Genomic DNA, 18,921 nt, shown 5'->3' with positions numbered 1-18,921 from the left:
GTGTGGAGTAGATGTCTCCTGTCAGGGCCTCTGTGCTCCTGGGAGGGCCTGCGGTTTCTATGGTGACCATTCTCTCATTAGAGCCACCATGCAGAAAACTGGAACTGATGGCCAAAGGCCTCTCTACTCCTGTCACCATGGTGACCACTCTGTCACCCTGTCACCACAGTGACTGCCAGCCTGGTAGACATTACCACCTGCTTAGTTCCCAGGTCAGTGCCTTGGTGCCTATCACACTAAGGAGCAGAGCCCTCTATGTCTGAGACCCAAAAGAACAGGAAAGGCATGTTTGGCTGCCAGCCTGGAGGAAGCTTCTTGTTGCTTTTCTCTTCTTTTCCCTTTCTCTTGGTCTGAAGCCTGAACTGAAATGGCGGACCTGAACCGCACTGGCTCCACACTCTGTGTGTTTCTATTGCTATGCCTGGAAGCCTCAGACCAGGGCATATCTGTTGTTGAAATTAAGTTTTTTTTTGTTAAAGATTTATTTATTTATGATTATAAGTACACTGTCACTTTCTTCAGACACACCAGAAGAAGGCATCAGATCCCATTACAGATGGTTGTGAGCCACCATGTGGTTGCTGGGAATTGAACTCAGGGCCTCTGGAAGAGCAGTCAGTGCTCTTAACCACTGAGCCATTTCTCTCCAATCCCAGTGTTTTGTTTTGTTTTGTTTTTAAAGTATTCATTCGCATATGTAAACCGTATGCAAAATAATGGGTTTTATAATGGCATGTTCATTTAAGTATATCATCTATTTTGGCTATAAATGTGCCCACGTGCACACACACACACACACACACACACACACACACACACACACACACACCCTCTCTTCCCCTAACTTGCTATTCCTCTGGATTTCTTCTTTTAAGGATTATTTGTTCAATAATTATATTACTATTGAACTGTTTCCTACCTATCAGTTGTGGAAAGTATTTTTATATTTCATCTAAAATATCTAGTAATCTTTTGTTTGCCAAGGGTGTTGTGTTTCCCAACAAGTTACAACTCAAGTTTCTGCTCAAGTTACAACCTGATAAATAGTGCCTTGCATCATACAGAAGTATCTATCCACGTCATGGATTCTAGTCTTTTCTTATCTGAGGGATTAAGTTTTTGTTGAAGAAAGCTTTTGCCACACCCAAGTTGTAAAATTAAATTTTTTTAATAAATTAAAAGATAATTACATCACTTCCCCCTTCTCATCCCTCCTTCCAACTCCTTCCATACCTCCACGCCCACCTTGCTCCCTCTCTAACTCGCGGCCTTTTCTTCTTTGTTATCATCACACACACACGAACACACCCAGCTACAATCTGTTCAGTCGAGCTAGTATTACTTTGTGCATATGATTTCAGGGCTGACCATTTGGTATTTGGCAACCAGTTAGGGGGCTCATAAAAGGGAGACCCAATTTCTCCTGCTCCCCAGTTCCTCTGCTGTCTGTAGTCTTTGTTTGGGGTGAGGGCCTATGAGATTGCTTTCTTCCGTGGAAGCAGGTCTACTGGTGCTGTTCATGTTCAGGCAGCCATCTTGTCGAATTCTTGTGGATGAATCTTGCCTATTTCTAAGACACACAATCTCACTGCAGGTTTCCCTTCAAACTTTTCAAAGCACCTACTTAACAAACAAACCAGTCCTTCTGTGACTATGTCCGGACTATCTGGTATTTTGATGGCACCCCAAATGTTCTGGCTACTCTCTCCTTCTCCTTCTTCTTTTCCTCCTCCTCTTCCTCCTCCTTCTCTTCTTCTTCTTCTTCCTCCTCCTCCTTTCTCCTTCTCCTTCTTCTCCTTCTTATCCTCCTTCTCTTCCTCCTCCTCCTCCTCTTCCTCCTCCTCCTTCTTCTTCTTTTTGGTAAGGAAGAGTATTCTTCACATTTTTATCATGGCATCAAAAAATCCACAACGTTTCGAGTCCACATCTTCAATACCAAGTTTCCACACGTCATAACGTCAACATTTCTTTTCTTTTCTTTTTTTTTTTTTTTTTTTTTTTTTTTTTTTTTTTTTTGGTTTTTCGAGACAGGGTTTCTCTGTATAGCCCTGGCTGTCCTGGAGCTCACTTTGTAGACCAGGCTGGCCTCGAACTCAGAAATCCGCCTGCCTCTGCCTCCCGAGTGCTGGGATTAAAGGCGTGCGCCACCACGCCCGGCTACGTCAACATTTCTTGTACAACATATAGTTAGCTAACCATTCATAGCAACAGGCTCTTACATTCCATTTTATATCCCTGTGTTGACTGCATCCAGTATTCGTTATTAGCACCTACATGATTTGCTAATACCATGGGTTAAGAGCATTCGTGTGGAATCTATCCTACTTGGCAATACTGATTAGGAGGATCAAAAGGCCACTATCATAAAGGCAGCCCAAACACCAGTTTTTTTCTTCCACTCCTTAGAGGCAGAACGGTTTGAAAATAACATATAACCAATGTTCTCAGATGGGACCCACAAGCTCTGAGGCTGAGGGAATTCCTGCAGGCTGTGGAGCAGGAGGATTGCCTGCAGGATCTCCTGCCTGCTTCTCTGTTTTCTCGGAAGCCTCCCTTCTGAACTTTCTGTGAGGTGCTGACCCGAAGCCATCAAGTACCATGGATGAGATAAGCAAGCTGCCTAAATGACCATGTATTCCCATTTCAAGTGGCTGGCGTTTGTCCAGTACAGCTTGTCCTCAGCTGGGAAAGGCTGACTCTAGGAAAAATATGGCTTCCGGAAAGCCCCATGCAGGGAAGGCAGTCTGAAAATACCTGTTTCACTGATTCCAAAAGCTCCTACATGTTCTGACATAGCCAGTGGCAGACATGAAACCTGTGGTAGGTCATGTCTATCTTTCTTGTTGCTTAGACAGTCCAGGGTAAACTGGTACATCCCAGTGAAGGGGAGACTTACTTAGTATGACTGAGGCCCTAGCACAAAAGTAGATATTCACACACCTAAAGCTTGATAACTGGTCTCATAGAAATCTGACTACCCAGGCAATCCCTTTCAATGCCGTCTTGATTTCTTAGGGGCTCTGCTGTGTAGCTGGGATAAACACCTCTTGTGAGCATGGCAAAGCTTCAGAGGCAGGTAGGTGTTTGCTGTATCTACTGGGCAAAGTCATAGGACCTAGGTCTTTCATCATGGACACTGTTATTACAAATATGTTTTCAAAGAAGCTTTTTAAAAACTAGGATCTGGAGAGATGCCTCGGTGGTTAAGAGCACTAGCTAGCTGCTCTCACAGATTCTATGCTTGGTTCCCAACACCTACATGGCAGCTAATAACCATGTGGAACTCTAATTCCAGGAATCTAAGTATCTGACGCCCTCTACTGGCCTCCTCGGGTACAACGTAGAATAACACTCATGAAAAAAACCCTTAACATTTTAATTATAAATATATATCATCTATAATATTATTACTGTGTGTTAGTGTGCATGCATGCGTATGAATGAGTATGCAGGGGGCTTACGTGTATGTTATTGTGTGCATGTGTGCACGTGGGACTTGGTTCTCTCCTTCCACCATTGGTGCCAGAGGATTGAACTTAGGTCATCAGGCTCGGCAGCAGATGCCTTTACCCACTGAGCCATCTCTCCTGCTCTGCAAAAGGGCTTTTCTTTGACATCTCAGGACTCAGGGGGAGGCTGGACATAAGAGCTCCGCCATCCCACACCAGTGATGCTATGCTTGTCTTGTCAATGACTTATTTTTGCAAGCTTTTCTCTCCCCATACTTTCAGGTTTCTTGAACAAAGACAGAAATTTCTGGACACTCTCCATCTGCATCACTTAATCTTTTTTCTTTTCTTTTCTTTTCTTTTTTTCCGAATTTGCTCTGTCTTTGGCATCGTGATGAATAATCTTGCTTGCGAACTTGACCTCATCTGGAATCAACTGCTGGGCAGTCCGTGAGTGCTTTGCTTGAGCAGATTAAAGGCAGCGGGAAGACCCACCTTAACTCTGGGCAGCAAGCACCTCCTGGTGGTAATTCATATAGAAGGATGTGGAAGAAGGAAACTTGGCTTGTCGCTTGCTTGCTTTTGCCTTCCCTGGCTAGGTCACCTACCCTGTATTTCTACACCTAAACCAACTTAGGGATTCAAATGTTGGCTGAAGACCAGGCTCTCTAGGAATCGGCCAGGCTTTCAGCACAAGATTAAGTTTGCTAAGACATCCAGTCTTGTGGTTTGCGCAAATACCAGACTCTATGCTTCTCCAATGTGAGACAGACACTGTTGGACTACTTACACACACAGCATCCTGAAGCCAATCTAATAAGTCCTCTCTTAATATATGTCCTATCAATTCTGTTTCTTTGGAGAACTCTAATACATGTATAATGTGTTCATATACAAGCATGTATAGAAACGAATATATACGTGTTCATAGATCTACATAGATGTAGATATACTTACATGTAGGTATGTATGCATATGACCTCTTCAGAGTAAGTTGTATACATAATGTTCATCTATTTCTGCTCATAACACCAGAGACTTCTCTTATAAGGTCAGGGCAGTGACGGAAAGCTGGAAATAAAGATATAGTGCTCTTATCTAATCTGTAGACCTTGCTCAGATCTTAGCCTCCCTTTAAAGCTCTGCTTCTAACAGCCTCAAGGGCACCTTCAGCCTCTCAGCCAGGCTTGCTTGCTTTCCTTTCTTTCTTTCTTTCTTTCTTTCTTTCTTTCTTTCTTTCTTTCTTTCTTTCTTTCAACGTAATGGTGCAAATAACCATCGTCGTCGTTGTTAAACATCTGCCATGAGCAGGACTTGGAATTTGATAGTTTATCGCTTTTAGCCACATGTCTACAAAAAAGGTATTTTTCGAGTTCAACAGATTGGGGGGGGGGCTAACTTTTGTGGTGCGGAAGTACTGGGATCGAATTCAGACTGGATAACAGCTGGGGGAAACGCAGGGGAAGACAATGTCATTTGAAATAAATTAACAAGCTTGGCTTGGGGAGTTCGCATATCTCTAGATGAGACTTCCTGGGATCAAGGAAGGCTGCGTAAAGTCAGAGAAAAGCAGGAAGAGGTGCCAAGAGTGGCTGTAAGGGAGTTTGATAAGCATTTTACTTTTCACGTTGGAAGCCCAAGGTCTGCCTCTTGCTATCAATTTTCTTCATCCACATCTCTTTCTGCAAGGTCACTATCCTGGTAATTTTGTACAACTTTGGATAAAGAGGCTTTCTTCAGAAATGGTTCTCCGTCTGCCACCTGTGGAGCCATGGTGTCAGTGCAGGTGAATATAGCTGACACCTCTGACCGCCTGGCTTGTCGAACAAGTGTGCCCATGCTGAGTGGCCACAGCCAGTGACGTTTCTGATTTTTATTTTTGCAACAGAAAGGATGAAGGACATTTCTTTTAGTCGTCTGTACTTGGGACACCCAGGGAAGAGGGTTGGTTAGCCTGGTGCTGTTACACATAGGATGCAACAAAAGTATAGAGTGGGGACAGCTACGGGTTGTTATTCTAACAGAATGGGGAAAGAAGAGCGATGGTACGGCACAGCACTGCCCATCGGCAGCCAGGGTCCGCGGGACAGACCGGAAGGGAACGTGCGCCAAGGCACTGCCACGCAGGCGGAGACCGAGCCTTCTGGCGCCGACCCGAGCGGACGCGGGCGCGCCCCGCCGCTTAGCTACCCGTCCGCGCACGCGCGTACCCTGCCTTTCGTCCTCCGAGGAGCGGCTGGAGCAACTCGCCACCGGAACCGGAAGTGGGCCTTACCCCAGGAGGAAGAAGCCGGCCCGGCCCCGTCAGGAGCCGGCCGCGGCTGTTCTGAGGGACTGTGGCCGCGCTCCTGGGAGCGGGTCTGGGGCCCAGCCGGGGACCCGAAGGTGCGGCGCCATGAAGCTGTACAGCCTCAGTGTCCTTTACAAAGGCGATCCGAAAGCGGTGCTGCTCAAGGCCGCGTACGACGTGTCTTCCTTTAGTTTCTTCCAGAGGTCCAGGTAAGTGGGCCGGGCCCGGGTGGCTGGACCCGGAGTCCGGGGAGTCGAGTCTCTCAAAGGGCGAGCACGGCTTCGGCCTCCCTCGGGCGGCAGGCTGTGCCGGAGGAGTCGTTAGCATCCCTGTTTAAGGGCTCTGCCCTCCGCGGTATTGCCCTGTTGTAGAAAGATTAGAAGGCCATTGATTACAGACGCGCTGCCAACTGTTCTGATCTGGGATCTCGGGACTCAGAAATAAGTATGTTGACTACGCCTCGCACCCTGTGATTTAACCAGTGTTTGGTGTCTTAACAGCCACCTTTATATTTCGTCGTTGCCACTGGTTCTCACGTTCCTTGCACTGCGACCCTTTAGTACCGTTTCTCATGTTGAGGGAACCCTCCCACCCCCAGCCATAAAATTATTTTCGTGGCTACTTCATAACTGTAATTTTGCTACTGTTATGCATACGTATTTTTGGAGATTGAGGTTTGCCAAAGGGGTTGCAGCCCACAGTTTGTGAAAGTCGCTGGTCAAAGCTCTTTCCAGCAGTTCCGTATGAGGTGTATGGAGGTATTTCTTTTATGAGTAAAATCGTTGATTCCTCAAGGATTGGGAGTCGGGTGTCAAACTCATTCTTTTTAGTGTCTGGGCCTTGATTATCAGAAAGGGTCCACACTGGTAGCTAGGCAGGAACCACTGGATTTGTATTGCTTGCAGGCGTGTAGAGGATTGTGGGGTGCTTTAATGGTAAGTTGCACAGATACCCAGTCTAGTGGGAGTGATTCAGATACAAAAGGAGAAGGGCCCAACAGGGTAGGACCTGTGGTCATCTTGTCTCAAAGTCTGGGGGAAATCTGCTTGTTCAGGTTGTGTCTCAGCTTTTGATGGTTCTAATGACTTCATATAAGTGGGATATATAGTAGTTGGCTTTTTGTGTCCCACTGATTTTACTAAGCAGAATGGCCCCAAGGTTGACCTATGTTTCTGCAGATACCAAATTTTTCTCCCTTTTAAAATGTATACAGTATTGAGTTTTATGTAAACACTATGTTTTGTTTATGTATCCATCCGCTGACGGACATGAGTTGCTGTGGAATATAGTTATGTGAATAGTGTTTGCCAAGGGGTTGGAAGGTAGCTTGAGTGGAGAAATGGCTCATTCGGGAGACTGCTTGCTGCATGAGGGCCTGGGTTTGATCCCAAATACATTAAAAGGAAAACCAAACAAACCAACCAACGTCTGGGTGTCCTGGCACATGCTTGTACTTCCAAAGCTAGGGAAGCAGAGACAAGATGATGGGGCTCAGGGCGTGATGACCGACCCTCTGGGGATCATTGCATGATGACTAGCCCCCTGGTCAAGCCTACTCTGTGAGCGTGTAACCAACTTCATCCTAACCAAGGTGGATGGCTCCTGAGGAAAGACTCCATGCGCACACACGCAGCTGCACACAGATGGCACATGGATGCTCAGATACACAGAGACACAGCTTACAATTTGCTGTGGTGTGCACCCCCTGAAGGTGAAATTGTTGAGTCATCTCTGGCTCCGTCTGCTCTTCCTGCTACTCTCCTCTGTGTACCCTGGCCTCTGCTCTGTGCTTGGTGTTCTTCTGGGATAGACCCTGTGGTGCCAACTTGGCTCTGGGTCTTTCTGTTTTTCTCTCTGTGTGTTTATATGGAGGATTCTCCGAGCTTCACAGTGCTACCATCTCATTCTTTGACACCCTTGTGTTATCTAGTGTCAGATGACAGTAGTGAAGCAGAGAGACATATGTTCCAGTTGAGTGAGACCCCTCATTCTTACCTTTCATGTCACTGTGATTACTAAAATCTCTCACAATTAGTGCACTAGTCCCAATCCACACGACTGTAATCTTGCTCTGGATAGCTTTTTAAAAGTTTTATTGCAAAGGCTTTCTTGGGAATTAAAAAGGAAATATTTTTGTGATTATTTTCACCATGTCATTCCCTCATGATAATAATAGTAGTATATTATGTGTCAGATAGTGTTTCAAATGCTTTGTGTATATTAACTCACCTATATCTATTGCACCAGTCTTGATTTTATTATCGAGGTCAGCACAGTAATCTGGGTGACACCTAGTAAGACTTGAAATCTCAGAGCTAGGTCTTCAGCTGTTGTAGTTAAGAGTACTGTAGTGCTGGACACAGGAGTGCACACCTTTAGTCCCAGCACTTGGGAGACAGAGGCAGGTGAATCTCTCAGCCTGGTCTATGTAAGAGTTCTAGAACAGCCAGGGCCACATAGACCCCATCTCAAAAAATGATCAACCTTGAACTGATGGCCCTGGCTGCCCTTGATCATGCATCTCCAGTTGAAGGTTTCTCGCCTGTCCTCTGGCTGGACCATCTCCTGAAGTTCTTTCATTCTGGTCAGATTTGCACCTCTCTTTGGGCCCATGATAAACCACTACTGCAGCTTCATATGAGTGACTCCCACTTCTACCTTGACTAAGCTCTTTCTTTCCATTTCCTCTACACTGTCCAGGGCTTCAGCAGACCTGAGCTAGCTCTCACCGAGTAGGTCTGTGGCATTCCCAGCCAGGATCTGTCCTGTGGCCATAGTACTAACAGGCATGCTTCTTTCTGCCTGACAGTTTCTACCACTAGTGTTTTTCTAGAGCAGTGTATTTTATTCATCCTGGTTCTTGGATATTCGAACAGGAGGTGCTTTCTGTTTTGACACTAGAACCCAGGCATATCGTTAAGATTTCAATCACAGCTTTATTTTCTGTGTTTGTGTGGGGGTGTGAGTGCATCATGAGATGCCTATGGAGGTCACTTCTCTTCTTCCACCATGTGGGTTCCAGGGATCACACTCGGGTGTTCTGGCTTGACAGAAGGTGCTTTTATCCACAGAGCCATCTCACTGGACCCCAAGTCATGTTTTAAGGGAAATGTTAAGATAACTGTAGCCTGAAGATTTCTCAGACACTTGCCTGGTTTGTTGTACACAAGTGTGGCATGAATGGTGTTATATACCTTCGTGTTCATTTACATTGGGTTTAATACTGTTTCTAAGGTTAAGAGGGAATGAATAAAACCAAGAGAACCTCAGAGGTCACTTTCCACTGTGTTGGGGACAGTGTGACCGAAAGGAGGTTGTAAATATGTGTTGTATTTCCTAGTGTTCAGGAATTCATGACCTTTACAAGTCAACTGATTGTGGAACGCTCGGAGAAAGGCAGCAGAGCTTCTGTCAAAGAACAAGGTAAGAGGACTCCCGCCCCTCTGAGTGCTGGCCTGGCTGTCACACATGCTGCCTGTGCCGTGTGACTGCTCCCAGCCCTGTGCTCCTCTGCTACTGCATGTCCTCGCCTTGCTCCTCCTAGCCATAAAGAGCACTAAACCAGATGTTGAAGTCCACACTTGCTGCACCCTGATGTGCAACTGCGCTTACACAGCTTACACTCACTACACGTTAGACTCTGGCTCTCCACCTGCCCCAGCCTGGCAGGCTGAGGAGTGATAGGCGCTGATTCTCTGGTCCAGCAGCAGCCGTCACGTCCTGCTTTTCCTCCCAGAGTAGAGCCTTCAGAAGAAGGTTTCTAGCTTGCACTGAGGTAATACTGTATTCCTTAACATTTGTTTTCTTTCTTTCTGTCTTCCTCCCCCCCCCCCTCTCTCTCTCTTTTTCATCAGGATCTTTCCTTTATTTCATAATTCAGGTTTTGGATATCAGGTTGGAGTATTTATTTCAGACTGATACATTTCACAGACAAATTTGATCTTACATGAATTTCTTGAAGCATAAACAAAGATGACCTGTCCTAATCAGTGGCCCCAGGATAGAGTTCCTGAATTGATGATAGATCACTGATCTGTATACTGGCTGTATATTTTCTGAAGAGTTTCTGTCCTGTGACTACCACAGAAGTGAAAAAGACTCGTGACTATCAGTGCTCTCTCCTTCCTGCTGTCTACCCTTCACAGTTTTATCCCATAAGGACCATTTCTCACCCTGGCAAGCTTCTTAGTTTCCATGGAAACTGACTCCATGTTTGGTTCCTTCTTATTTGGGAATGTATATAAAATAAGATGATAATTCCCATCCCACCTCCTCTCTGTCCTTGTTGATCTCTGCTTCTCTCGGATTCCAGGGACTTACACTCTTTTCCTCTTTTGTTTTTCTTTCTGTTTAACATTGGAATCTTCTGGGTCAGCTCCATAAACAAGAGGTTGGTTTTGTAAGCTCTCATCCAAGGTTCTTCTGTTCTGGGGATGCGGTTAGCCATGTCATTTCTGAATCCTTTGATTGTTTTCAGGCTTTTCTGCAAACCATCCCCTCTATAATCATAAGGCAGCTTTAGTGCAATAACCCTAGAGACCTCATCCATGACTATCTGGGCTTTCTCCAGACAGTTCCTCCAGCCACCCACCACAGGCTAGAGAAGGTCAAACTGTGTTGTCTTATTACAGGGGGTTGAAGCCCTAGGAAGTCATTTTCTGCTACTCAGCCACCCTGACAAGATTATTTTAAGAAAGGAGAAGCAGCTTGTCCTGTCTGGTATTCCCTCAGTTTAGGAGCAGCACAGAGCCGGGGAGGGCCATAAATTGCCAAGACGTAGCCAGACCTGGCCTGAGCAGTGATCTAGACTTGCTCCTAGGGACATTGTCTTTGGTGTGTTTTCATCCCGGGCAGCTCACTTAGATCCTGCTATACACATACAATCAGGGGGTCTAGGATATTAAATAGTCAGAGCTCCTGGGTGTGGCCCATAGAACTGCGGTAAAGAGCCTCCTCGTAGACCTCGCTCAGAGCATTTGAGTTTGAGAATAGTTTCAGAGTGGCTCTGTTTGAACTAGAAATCAAGAACCAGCATTATGATGCATTGGCAGGTTGAGAACAGCCTGAAGCCCTCCTCTTATGTGAGATCTCTTGTCTCCGTAGAGTATCTTTGCCATGTCTACGTCCGGAGCGACAGTCTGGCAGGTGTGGTCATTGCTGACAGCGAATACCCTTCCAGGGTGGCCTTCACCTTGCTGGAGAAGGTGAGTGTTGTTGGACTAGATTGACTGGGGTGTCAGGTGTGAGACGTGGTGGGTGCAGAGTCTGAAGCACGAGGGGTGAATGTTCCAGAAGCCACGGTTTCCCCATCCTGTCTGTCCAAGCCAGGAGACATTTGAAATGCTGCCTCTGTGTATTTCCTCCTTGGGGCTGACTCTGGCCTTCAGGTCACCTGTGTCCTGCTGCTGGATTAGGGCCACTGCTGCCAGCCTCTGCCTGGGCTTCTGCTGAAGGTTCAGGGTTCTCTTCCTGTTGTTCCTGCAGCCAGTCACTACAGCTTTCTCCACTGGCTTCGTGCAGTTTGTTTATTTGTTTGTTTTTGAGACAGGGTCTTACTGTGTATCCTTGTCTAGCCTGGAACTCATAATGTAGACCAGGCTGGCCTCAGACTCAGAATTTCACCTGTCTTTGTCTCCTGAGTACTGAGATTAAAGGCGTGTTGCAGCACAACTCCTATTCACTCCATGGAGTTTAGCACCCAGTGACTTCTCATTATAAACCCTGAGACGGAAAGTACTGCCCTGTCCCTCATAGCACTGAAGCACTTTTCGGCACATCCAAAGGCCCAGCTCACTTTTTCTTTTTTGGTTTTTCAAGACAGGGTTTCTCTGTGTAGCCCTGGCTGTCCAGGAACTCACTCTGTAGACCAGGCTGGCCTCAGACTCGGTCTTTACCTGCTTCTGCCACCTGAGTGCCACCACTGTCTGGCAAGCTTACTTTCTTAAAGAATTACTTTGGAAAACTAGAGAGCTAGTATAAAATGAGGATGCTCTTAGCCTCCTCAGATGAAGTTTACCTTATACTGGGCACACTTTACGTTTGCCTCTAGACTACTGAGATATATTCTAATGATAAACACTCAAATAGAGGAACTTGAACCTAGACAGCTCCCTTGCCATTGGATGTCTGTGTATCCTGGGCTGCCCTGGAGCCTCACATGGGATGAGTGCTGTTGGTGAAGGTGCTTCACCAAAGGTACTAGGAAGCTGGGTGGAAGATATGTTGCGTCTCCTTTGTTTTTCAGGTACTAGATGAATTCTCCAAGCAGGTCGATAGAATAGACTGGCCAGTAGGATCCCCTGCTACAATCCAGTACGGAAGCCTGTATGATCACCTTAGTAAATACCAGGTAAAGAAACATCATCTAGAGACCGTCCCAGAAGCTGTGTGATCTGGAAAAGGTCAATACCTGTGGTAGCTCAAGGCTGATGTACAGGTGAATGGTCTGTTTGAAAACCACAGAGAAATAGTTTCAGATAGCCGTAGGTTTTGAGTTCACTGTTCTGTGCCTTTTTATTGTGAGAATTGGTAGTTTCCTCAGTTGAAGATTGTTTATAGGTAACTACTTCAGTCTCAGCCTTGACTTTGTTTTGGCTCTTTCCTAGAACCCCCGAGAAGCTGATCCTATGAGTAAAGTACAGGCCGAACTGGACGAGACCAAAATCATTCTGGTAAGCAGGAAGGGTGGAGGGCAGACATGACGCCAAAGCACAGAAGGATGTGCGCTGACCAAACACAGCGTCCATTCCTACTTAATGACAGTCGCAGCATGCTTCAGGAAGTGGTGGCTGCCACTCCACCAACTTTGTCACTCTCCCTGTATACCTCATCTTACTTTACAGTGCCCTCTACTTGGAGGGGACCAGGTTGGGAATCAGTGTGGTCCTAGTAAGCATTCTATGTTCCAGGTAAGCATTCTGCCAGTGAGCTTGTACCCTAGCTTTGAGTTGACGTTTTCTGCTGTATGAATTGCCCAGCTATGTACAGGAGTAAAGGACAGTGTGGCTCTCTCCTCAGTTGGTATCACTCACACCAGTGGACAGCTAGCTGCCTGGCAGTGGCTGTCTGGGAAAGGAAATGGACCAGGCAGCAGGACTGCTCCTCAGAGGGCCTCCATCTCTGTCCTCCTGTTTCCACAAGGCAGATTGTAGTGCTGACAGACTAAACCTCATCTCGAGGCTTCCTGTCACGGTGCTGTCAGTTGAGCGTGTAATCTATTGTGTATATGATATGTGTGTGTAACTCTGAATTTTGAAGGAGTCATATTTTTAAATGACAGAAAGGAAAGTAGTTGAGATTTGGTGTTACTTATTTAATCCAGAATATCCAAATATCTTTCCATCATGTCTTTAGTATAAAAAAGTCATTAATACAGTGTTACCTTTGACAATTTTTTATTTTATATGTAAGGGTGATTTTGCCTACACCCTTATATCTGGACACTGCACAAATGCAGTGCCTTTTCATGCCAGAAGGCATTGGATCTCCTGGAACTGGAGTTAGAGATGATTGTGAACTGCCATGTGGGTGCTAGAATTGAACCCAGGTCTTCTGGAAAAGCAAGCAGTATGGTTAACCACTGAGCCAGCCATCTCTCCAGTCCTAATAAAGTCTTCTGTATACTGGGCCTGAGTCTCTGAAATGTGTTATGTTTGCCCTTGAGGCACATATTAGGACTTGTCTCAAGTGCTTGGTAACTCTGTGGCTCCTGGGTCAGATGACATAGCTTTCTCACTATATTAGTCTCCTATGGACGCTCAGACTTAACCATGAGCTGTATGACTCCACACAACAGCCACGCGTTCCCTCGTAGGAGGCTGGGGCTCGAAGTTGAAGTTTGAGCCAGACTGGTTCCTCCTTGGGGCCGTGTGAATAAAGTCTGTTCCAGGCCTTTCTCTGGTTTCTGGAAGTTGCTGACAGTTCTCACTGTTTCTTAGTTTCTCCTATGTCATCACATGGCTTTCTCTGTGTCTGCGTCTCTAGTTTTATGAAGATGCTAGTTATGTAATTAAGGCCACCCTAATCTAGCATCGTGCTTCTTAGGCTTAGGACGCTTGCAAAGACTTTATTTCCAAGTACAGTTTCATTCAGAGGCTCCGGATGGCTGTGAATTTTGGACAGCCATTGTCATCCTAGTGTGGTCATAGAACACTCAGATATGTCTTTCTTGCCACACAGAAACCTCTCTGCACATGTGTGCTTACAGTACACAAGTATAATACAAACATGCTTTGTGTGAGCTTTCCTAGAGCAGTGCTTATCTCAGTCTGTACTGGGAAAAATTATGGGAAAGCCACCAGGTCCTGTGTTACTGACTTGACTGGAGTATCTTCTGGGCCTGGGTCTCAGTGCTTGTTGTGTCTCTTGGGTAGGGGCCCAGAGGAGGCACTTCTAGCCATTAAACTTCCATGAGGGCCTGCTGTCAGCAGACACTTCACTGCACAGAGCCAAGAGTTCTCTCTCTCTCTCTCTTGCCTAGCATAACACCATGGAGTCTTTGTTAGAGCGAGGCGAGAAGCTTGATGACCTGGTATCCAAGTCAGAAGTGCTGGGAACACAGTCGAAAGCCTTCTATAAAACTGTGAGTAGCTCTGCCTGGCCCTCCAGGGCATCCCTGTCTACACAGCCACTGCACCTTGTTTCTCTGACATTCTTTATGAGGGCTGGCCCTTTATTTAACCAAGATGAGATTTGGGTACTACTCCCGGGGATATGAGGACCTAAAGCAAGTGCTTCAGCTCCAGGGACGAGCAGCGTACACTCGGGCATCCTGCTGCTTGACCAAGGCTAGGCCTTGCTGGTTTCAGAGCTACCACCCACTTCCCATATTGGTTCCAGCTTTGGTCACCAGGGTTTTCCTACTTCCTCTGTTGGGAGAACAGTTGGGCATAAATCCTTACGATACCAGCAGTTCACGTCTCTGAGGTGGTGCTTAGCTCTCTATACGTTTTCCTTCCATTGGCAGGGTACCTCCTGCTGACTGCCTGCTTCTCTCCAGGCAGGGAGAAGGTTTCCCGTTGTGAACATTTCTGTTGTTTTGTTTAATATGTATGGGTATTTTGCCTCATGTATGTATGTGCACCACATAAATGCCTACTGCCCACAGAGGCCAGAAGAGGACATAGAATTCCCTGAACTGGAGTTACAAGTGGTTGTGAGCTGCCATGTGGGTGCTGGGTTTTGAACCCTGATCCACTGGAAGAACAGCCAGTGCTCTTTTTGCTTTTTTTTTTTTTTTTTTCAAGACAGGGTTTTTCTGTGTAGCCCTGGCTGTCCTGGAACTCACTCTGTAGACCAGGCTGGCCTCGAACTCAGAAATCCACCTGCCTCTGCCTCCCGAGTGCCAGGATTAAAGGTGTGTGCCACCACTGCCTGGCATAGCCAGTGCTCTTAACTTCTGATCCATCACCTCAGCCCCAACGTTGTGTTCTTGGCCCACTGTGGGACAATAGTAGAGATAAGTCTGCCTATGCATATTTATGTTGAGTTGCAATGTTGGAGGAAGATGATCAGGTGGGGTTAGAAGGGTGGGCTTTGGCCAAAAAGCAAGAATCGGTTCAGTAGCAGCTGCTGCAGACATGCGCAGAGACCATATTTCTCTGCCAGGGCAGTGATAGCACTGCTGAAAGACTCCATCAATCTAATTTCCACTATTGCTTCTTTTGCTTATACATGGTCTGATTGTAGGAACTATATTACTTTATTGAAAATATTAGTGTGCGACAAAAACCATAAGGAGCCCATCCTGGCAGTAGAAGCAGTGTTGGGTCATATGGGAAGCTCTCTTTGAAGCCCTGAGGGCTTCCCCCTGGTTGGTTTTGCTTTCTCTGTCTGATTGCTCCATTCCCCACACCTTCCAGCCCTCCTTGCACTCTTCAGCCTCCTCTTTTTCTTCTTTCAAGGCCCGGAAACAAAACTCTTGCTGTGCAATCATGTGACGTAGCCCACAGAGGCAGGCGCTGGATCGTCACGTCACACCAGCCCCTGGCGACAAGCAGTGTCTAGAAGAAGATCTGGAGCCAGGCAGACTGGCTGCTTTTATTTTGAAGTTCCCAAGAGGAATGGAGGGATGCTTTAAGGGTGGGAACATTGACGTTCGTTCGTATGTGTGGTTGTGACTTTGGGAAGGAATTTGAGGTCCTCCAAGATGTAATGTTGGGAAAATGAAACCATAAACTCTAAGTGGCTCTTCTAGGTGCTGAAGGGCTTATTCTCAGCTAACCCTGGAAGGCTCTATGGGAGGGAGTCTTTTTCCTGATCCTTGGTATGACTTAGGATTCATTTGTGCACTCACGATATTAACTCTCCATGAATGGGGTGGGGGGAGGGGCTGGAGTGATAGGGCTGGGGTGGGCAGAGTCTGAACACTCCGGCATTCTACTACCTTGCACTGTGGGGGCTGGGAGAAGGTCACCATGGCCAGAGAAAGGCAGTGGTCACTGGGTCTCACATGTTTAGCTTGCCTGCCTGGTAGGACTGGCTTCTGGCAGGGACAGGGCCCCTCCTAAGTACCTTCGCCCAGTATCACAAAGATGGCATTGTGGGAGGTACTTAGAATGGGCTAAGGTGGACAGGCTGTGTAAGTTCTATCAGCTAGCAGACTGAGTGTGGGCTGCAACTGTTCTGGTGTTGGGAGGGTCAGCGGGGAGTGTCCATCTTTAGGGAAGAAGCAGACACAGGTGCCTTCAGCTGTCCAGTATGGAGGAACACTCACCTGGACTTGCAGTTGGACTTTGAACATCAAGATCAAATTAGTGGATGCTGTCATCTCTTGAAGCTGGTTTTATTTGTCTCTGTGTCCACAAGAGTGTTTTGGCAACTGCCTGGAGCTTGCATGTTGGGTCAAATCAGGCCAAGTGCCAGCAGCCTGAATATTTCCAGTGCCTACCTGTGGTCGGTCTGTCCGGTTCTGGCCTGGAAGCCCTTCCCAATCAGAGACAGTTGCAGGGCAGAGGATATTGAGGGGTTGAGGGGTTGGTCTGAGCTGGTGCCACTGCCAGCACAGCCTACGTGGTGAACCCAGAGTGTGCCCGGTTTCACATCACCTGTTCATGGTCTGCTGTGCACAAACTATATCCGAGAGATCCTGTCTCCCCAAAGCCACTGCTGGGATGCTGGCCTCTGATTTTTGAGCCAGCGTTGTCTCACTTTGATCCCTACCCTGAGCCTGCTGAGCTGCCCTCAGAGTGCTCATATGGGGAGGGGGATATCTACTGTGGCTTCCAAAAATCCCCACTAGTTGGTGTACCTGTCTGTTTCTCTGGATACTGCTAGCCAAAGGGCTCGGGCTCCCCCCTGGACTGGCCTGCCCATGTAATTTTCCCACTGCCACAGACCTCTCCAACCCAGGGCCCCTGGACAGCACAGATCCAGTGTGTTGCTGGCACTTGAGGTGTAATAAATGGCCTGGGGTGCTGCCTCTTTCTCTTGTTGCTCTGGGGGTACTGGGGAGGAGGAGAGGTGGGTGGCAGTAGAAGTTTGTGGGGAGAAGGTAACCTTTGCCTACATATGGCTGTCCTACAGGGTCTCCGAGTTGCCCAGTGTTTCCCCATCCCCCCATTATATTCTAATGCTAAATCACTTGGCAAGAGTGTATTTTAATGATGCCTAATTTCTCTATGTTCTGTTTGAAAGTTTCTGTCCAGATAAAATTGTCTTTTGAAATTCAATACTGTCTTATGTTTACTTTTAGCTTCAGGGAAACCTCTTCCCCAACTCAGCCAGTGAGGGGTGGGAAGACACCAGGTACTTTGTTCCCGTGGATACTAGGGTCCTGTCCTGGATAGACCTCCAGACCTTTCTGGTAGGAATGTTCCTTCCTTTTTTGTTAAGCGGGTGAGGGAGCTCTGGAGTAGCCTTGCTGTTTCAGAGCCCAGTTTTCTGCACACTGAAAAACTTGCCTGGGTGTTCCGCCTCTTAGCAATAGAGTCCTGGGGAGGGTGCTTTGTTTTGCTGGTTTCCCATTTAGTGCAGGCTGGCTGCAAACCACCTAGCTTTCTGCTAATCTTGGGAGACTTCTGAGGGTTTGAGGGGATTTCTTACTCCTGAGGGGCACAGATAGCTTGTGAGGGTCAGCATGGGACTATTCAAATCTGGAGGATGGTTTTCAGTTTGGAATGGCCTCAGTGGCTAGCAATTAGTGGTCTGAGGCCTCTGCCGCCTCTGCCTCAGCAGGTCAGCTAGGCCTTGTAGCCTGTCTTTGATGTCCTTGTCATCAGAGGCCCCTCTGCCTGATGTGTGGACCTGGAAGTGTTGAGAGTAACCTGAGCCTTCTTGCAGAGACAGATGCCTAAGGAGCTCTGTCTAAAGTACACGCTGTTCAAAGAGGCTGAATGAAAGAAAGGTTCCTCAAGGGGTGTCCCTCCTGCTTTAGTGCTCTGCCCCATACCGGATGGCTAACCCTGGGGCCTGCCCCTGAAAACTGCTGCCTGCCTTGCTGTCCAGCACCCACACAAAGGCTTCAGGAATAATGTATGGTGGAGGCTCAGGCTCTGCAGCACACTGCCTTCCTGAGGGAGGCCTGGCCTGGAAACACTCCTCCGATTACAGCTGATAGGTAGCTGGAACCCTAGATAGAGGGCCCATTGCTGCTGCACCTGTGGGCACTGGCCTAGATTTTTTTGTATTAGCTCTCGAGACTTACCTACTGCCTGCTTGCCTACCTACGTACCTGAGAGCACTTCCCTAGGTTTAGCCCACGGAGGGCGTTAGGTAGACAACAGTGGCCTTCTTACAAAGTGAAGATGCTTAGAAACAGATGTTTAAGAGAGGCAGTTGGGGGGAGCCTTGGCCAGTTCTGGACTCCTTGGTCCTCCCTACTAATAGTGCCTAGGACTGTGGATATTGGAGCTCATTTTTGCAGACTTGAGCAAAGACTGAAGACAAACAGACCTAGCACAGATTACTGGGAAAGGTTTGTCCCATGCTTTGGGCTGGAGCACAGGGGAAGCCTGGGGCAGAGCCTCTCAGCAGCCAGGACAAAGTTGGTCCCTAGACCACAGCATTGCTATGGCCTTGACGGTCCTGAGTCCTGGTTCTTGGGATCCCTTTGCTCTTGAAGTGGATGATCACAATCAGCTATTGGATGGACCACAGGGCCCCAATGGAGGAGCTAGAGAAAGTACTCAAGGAGCTGGTGGGATCTGCAACCCTATAGGTGGAACGACAAAATGAACTAACCAG

The 18,921-nt window shown here is 47.2% G+C and overlaps 1 protein-coding gene across 1 annotated transcript; it reads left to right on the top strand.

Moving 5' to 3' along the window:
* Positions 1 to 5,698: 5,698 nt before the first annotated feature.
* Ykt6 (YKT6 vesicular SNARE protein) lies at positions 5,699 to 17,408 on the top strand. Its single transcript, XM_021177457.3, has 7 exons — positions 5,699 to 5,948; positions 9,080 to 9,162; positions 10,843 to 10,943; positions 11,984 to 12,088; positions 12,345 to 12,410; positions 14,219 to 14,320; positions 15,642 to 17,408. The coding sequence occupies exons 1-7, from the start codon at positions 5,845 to 5,847 to the stop codon at positions 15,675 to 15,677; spliced, it is 597 nt and encodes a 198-aa protein (XP_021033116.1). The 5' UTR covers positions 5,699 to 5,844; the 3' UTR covers positions 15,678 to 17,408.
* The last annotated feature ends 1,513 nt before the right edge of the window (positions 17,409 to 18,921 follow it).

The sequence above is a fragment of the Mus caroli genome, unplaced genomic scaffold, assembly GCF_978045245.1.
Source record: "Mus caroli unplaced genomic scaffold, Mus_caroli_1 scaffold_13, whole genome shotgun sequence".
NCBI classification, from domain to species: Eukaryota; Metazoa; Chordata; class Mammalia; order Rodentia; family Muridae; genus Mus; species Mus caroli.
This window is presented reverse-complemented; position numbering and strand designations above follow the sequence as displayed.

Excerpts from the sequence above, each read along its gene's own strand:
- Ykt6 (XM_021177457.3), top strand. The coding sequence starts at position 5,845 with ATGAAGCTGTACAGCCTCAGTGTCCTTTACAAAGGCGATCCGAAAGCG. Across the intron at positions 10,944-11,983 it reads CCTTCACCTTGCTGGAGAAG|GTACTAGATGAATTCTCCAA; the intron begins GTGAGTGTTGTT and ends TTTGTTTTTCAG. Across the intron at positions 12,089-12,344 it reads ATCACCTTAGTAAATACCAG|AACCCCCGAGAAGCTGATCC; the intron begins GTAAAGAAACAT and ends GCTCTTTCCTAG.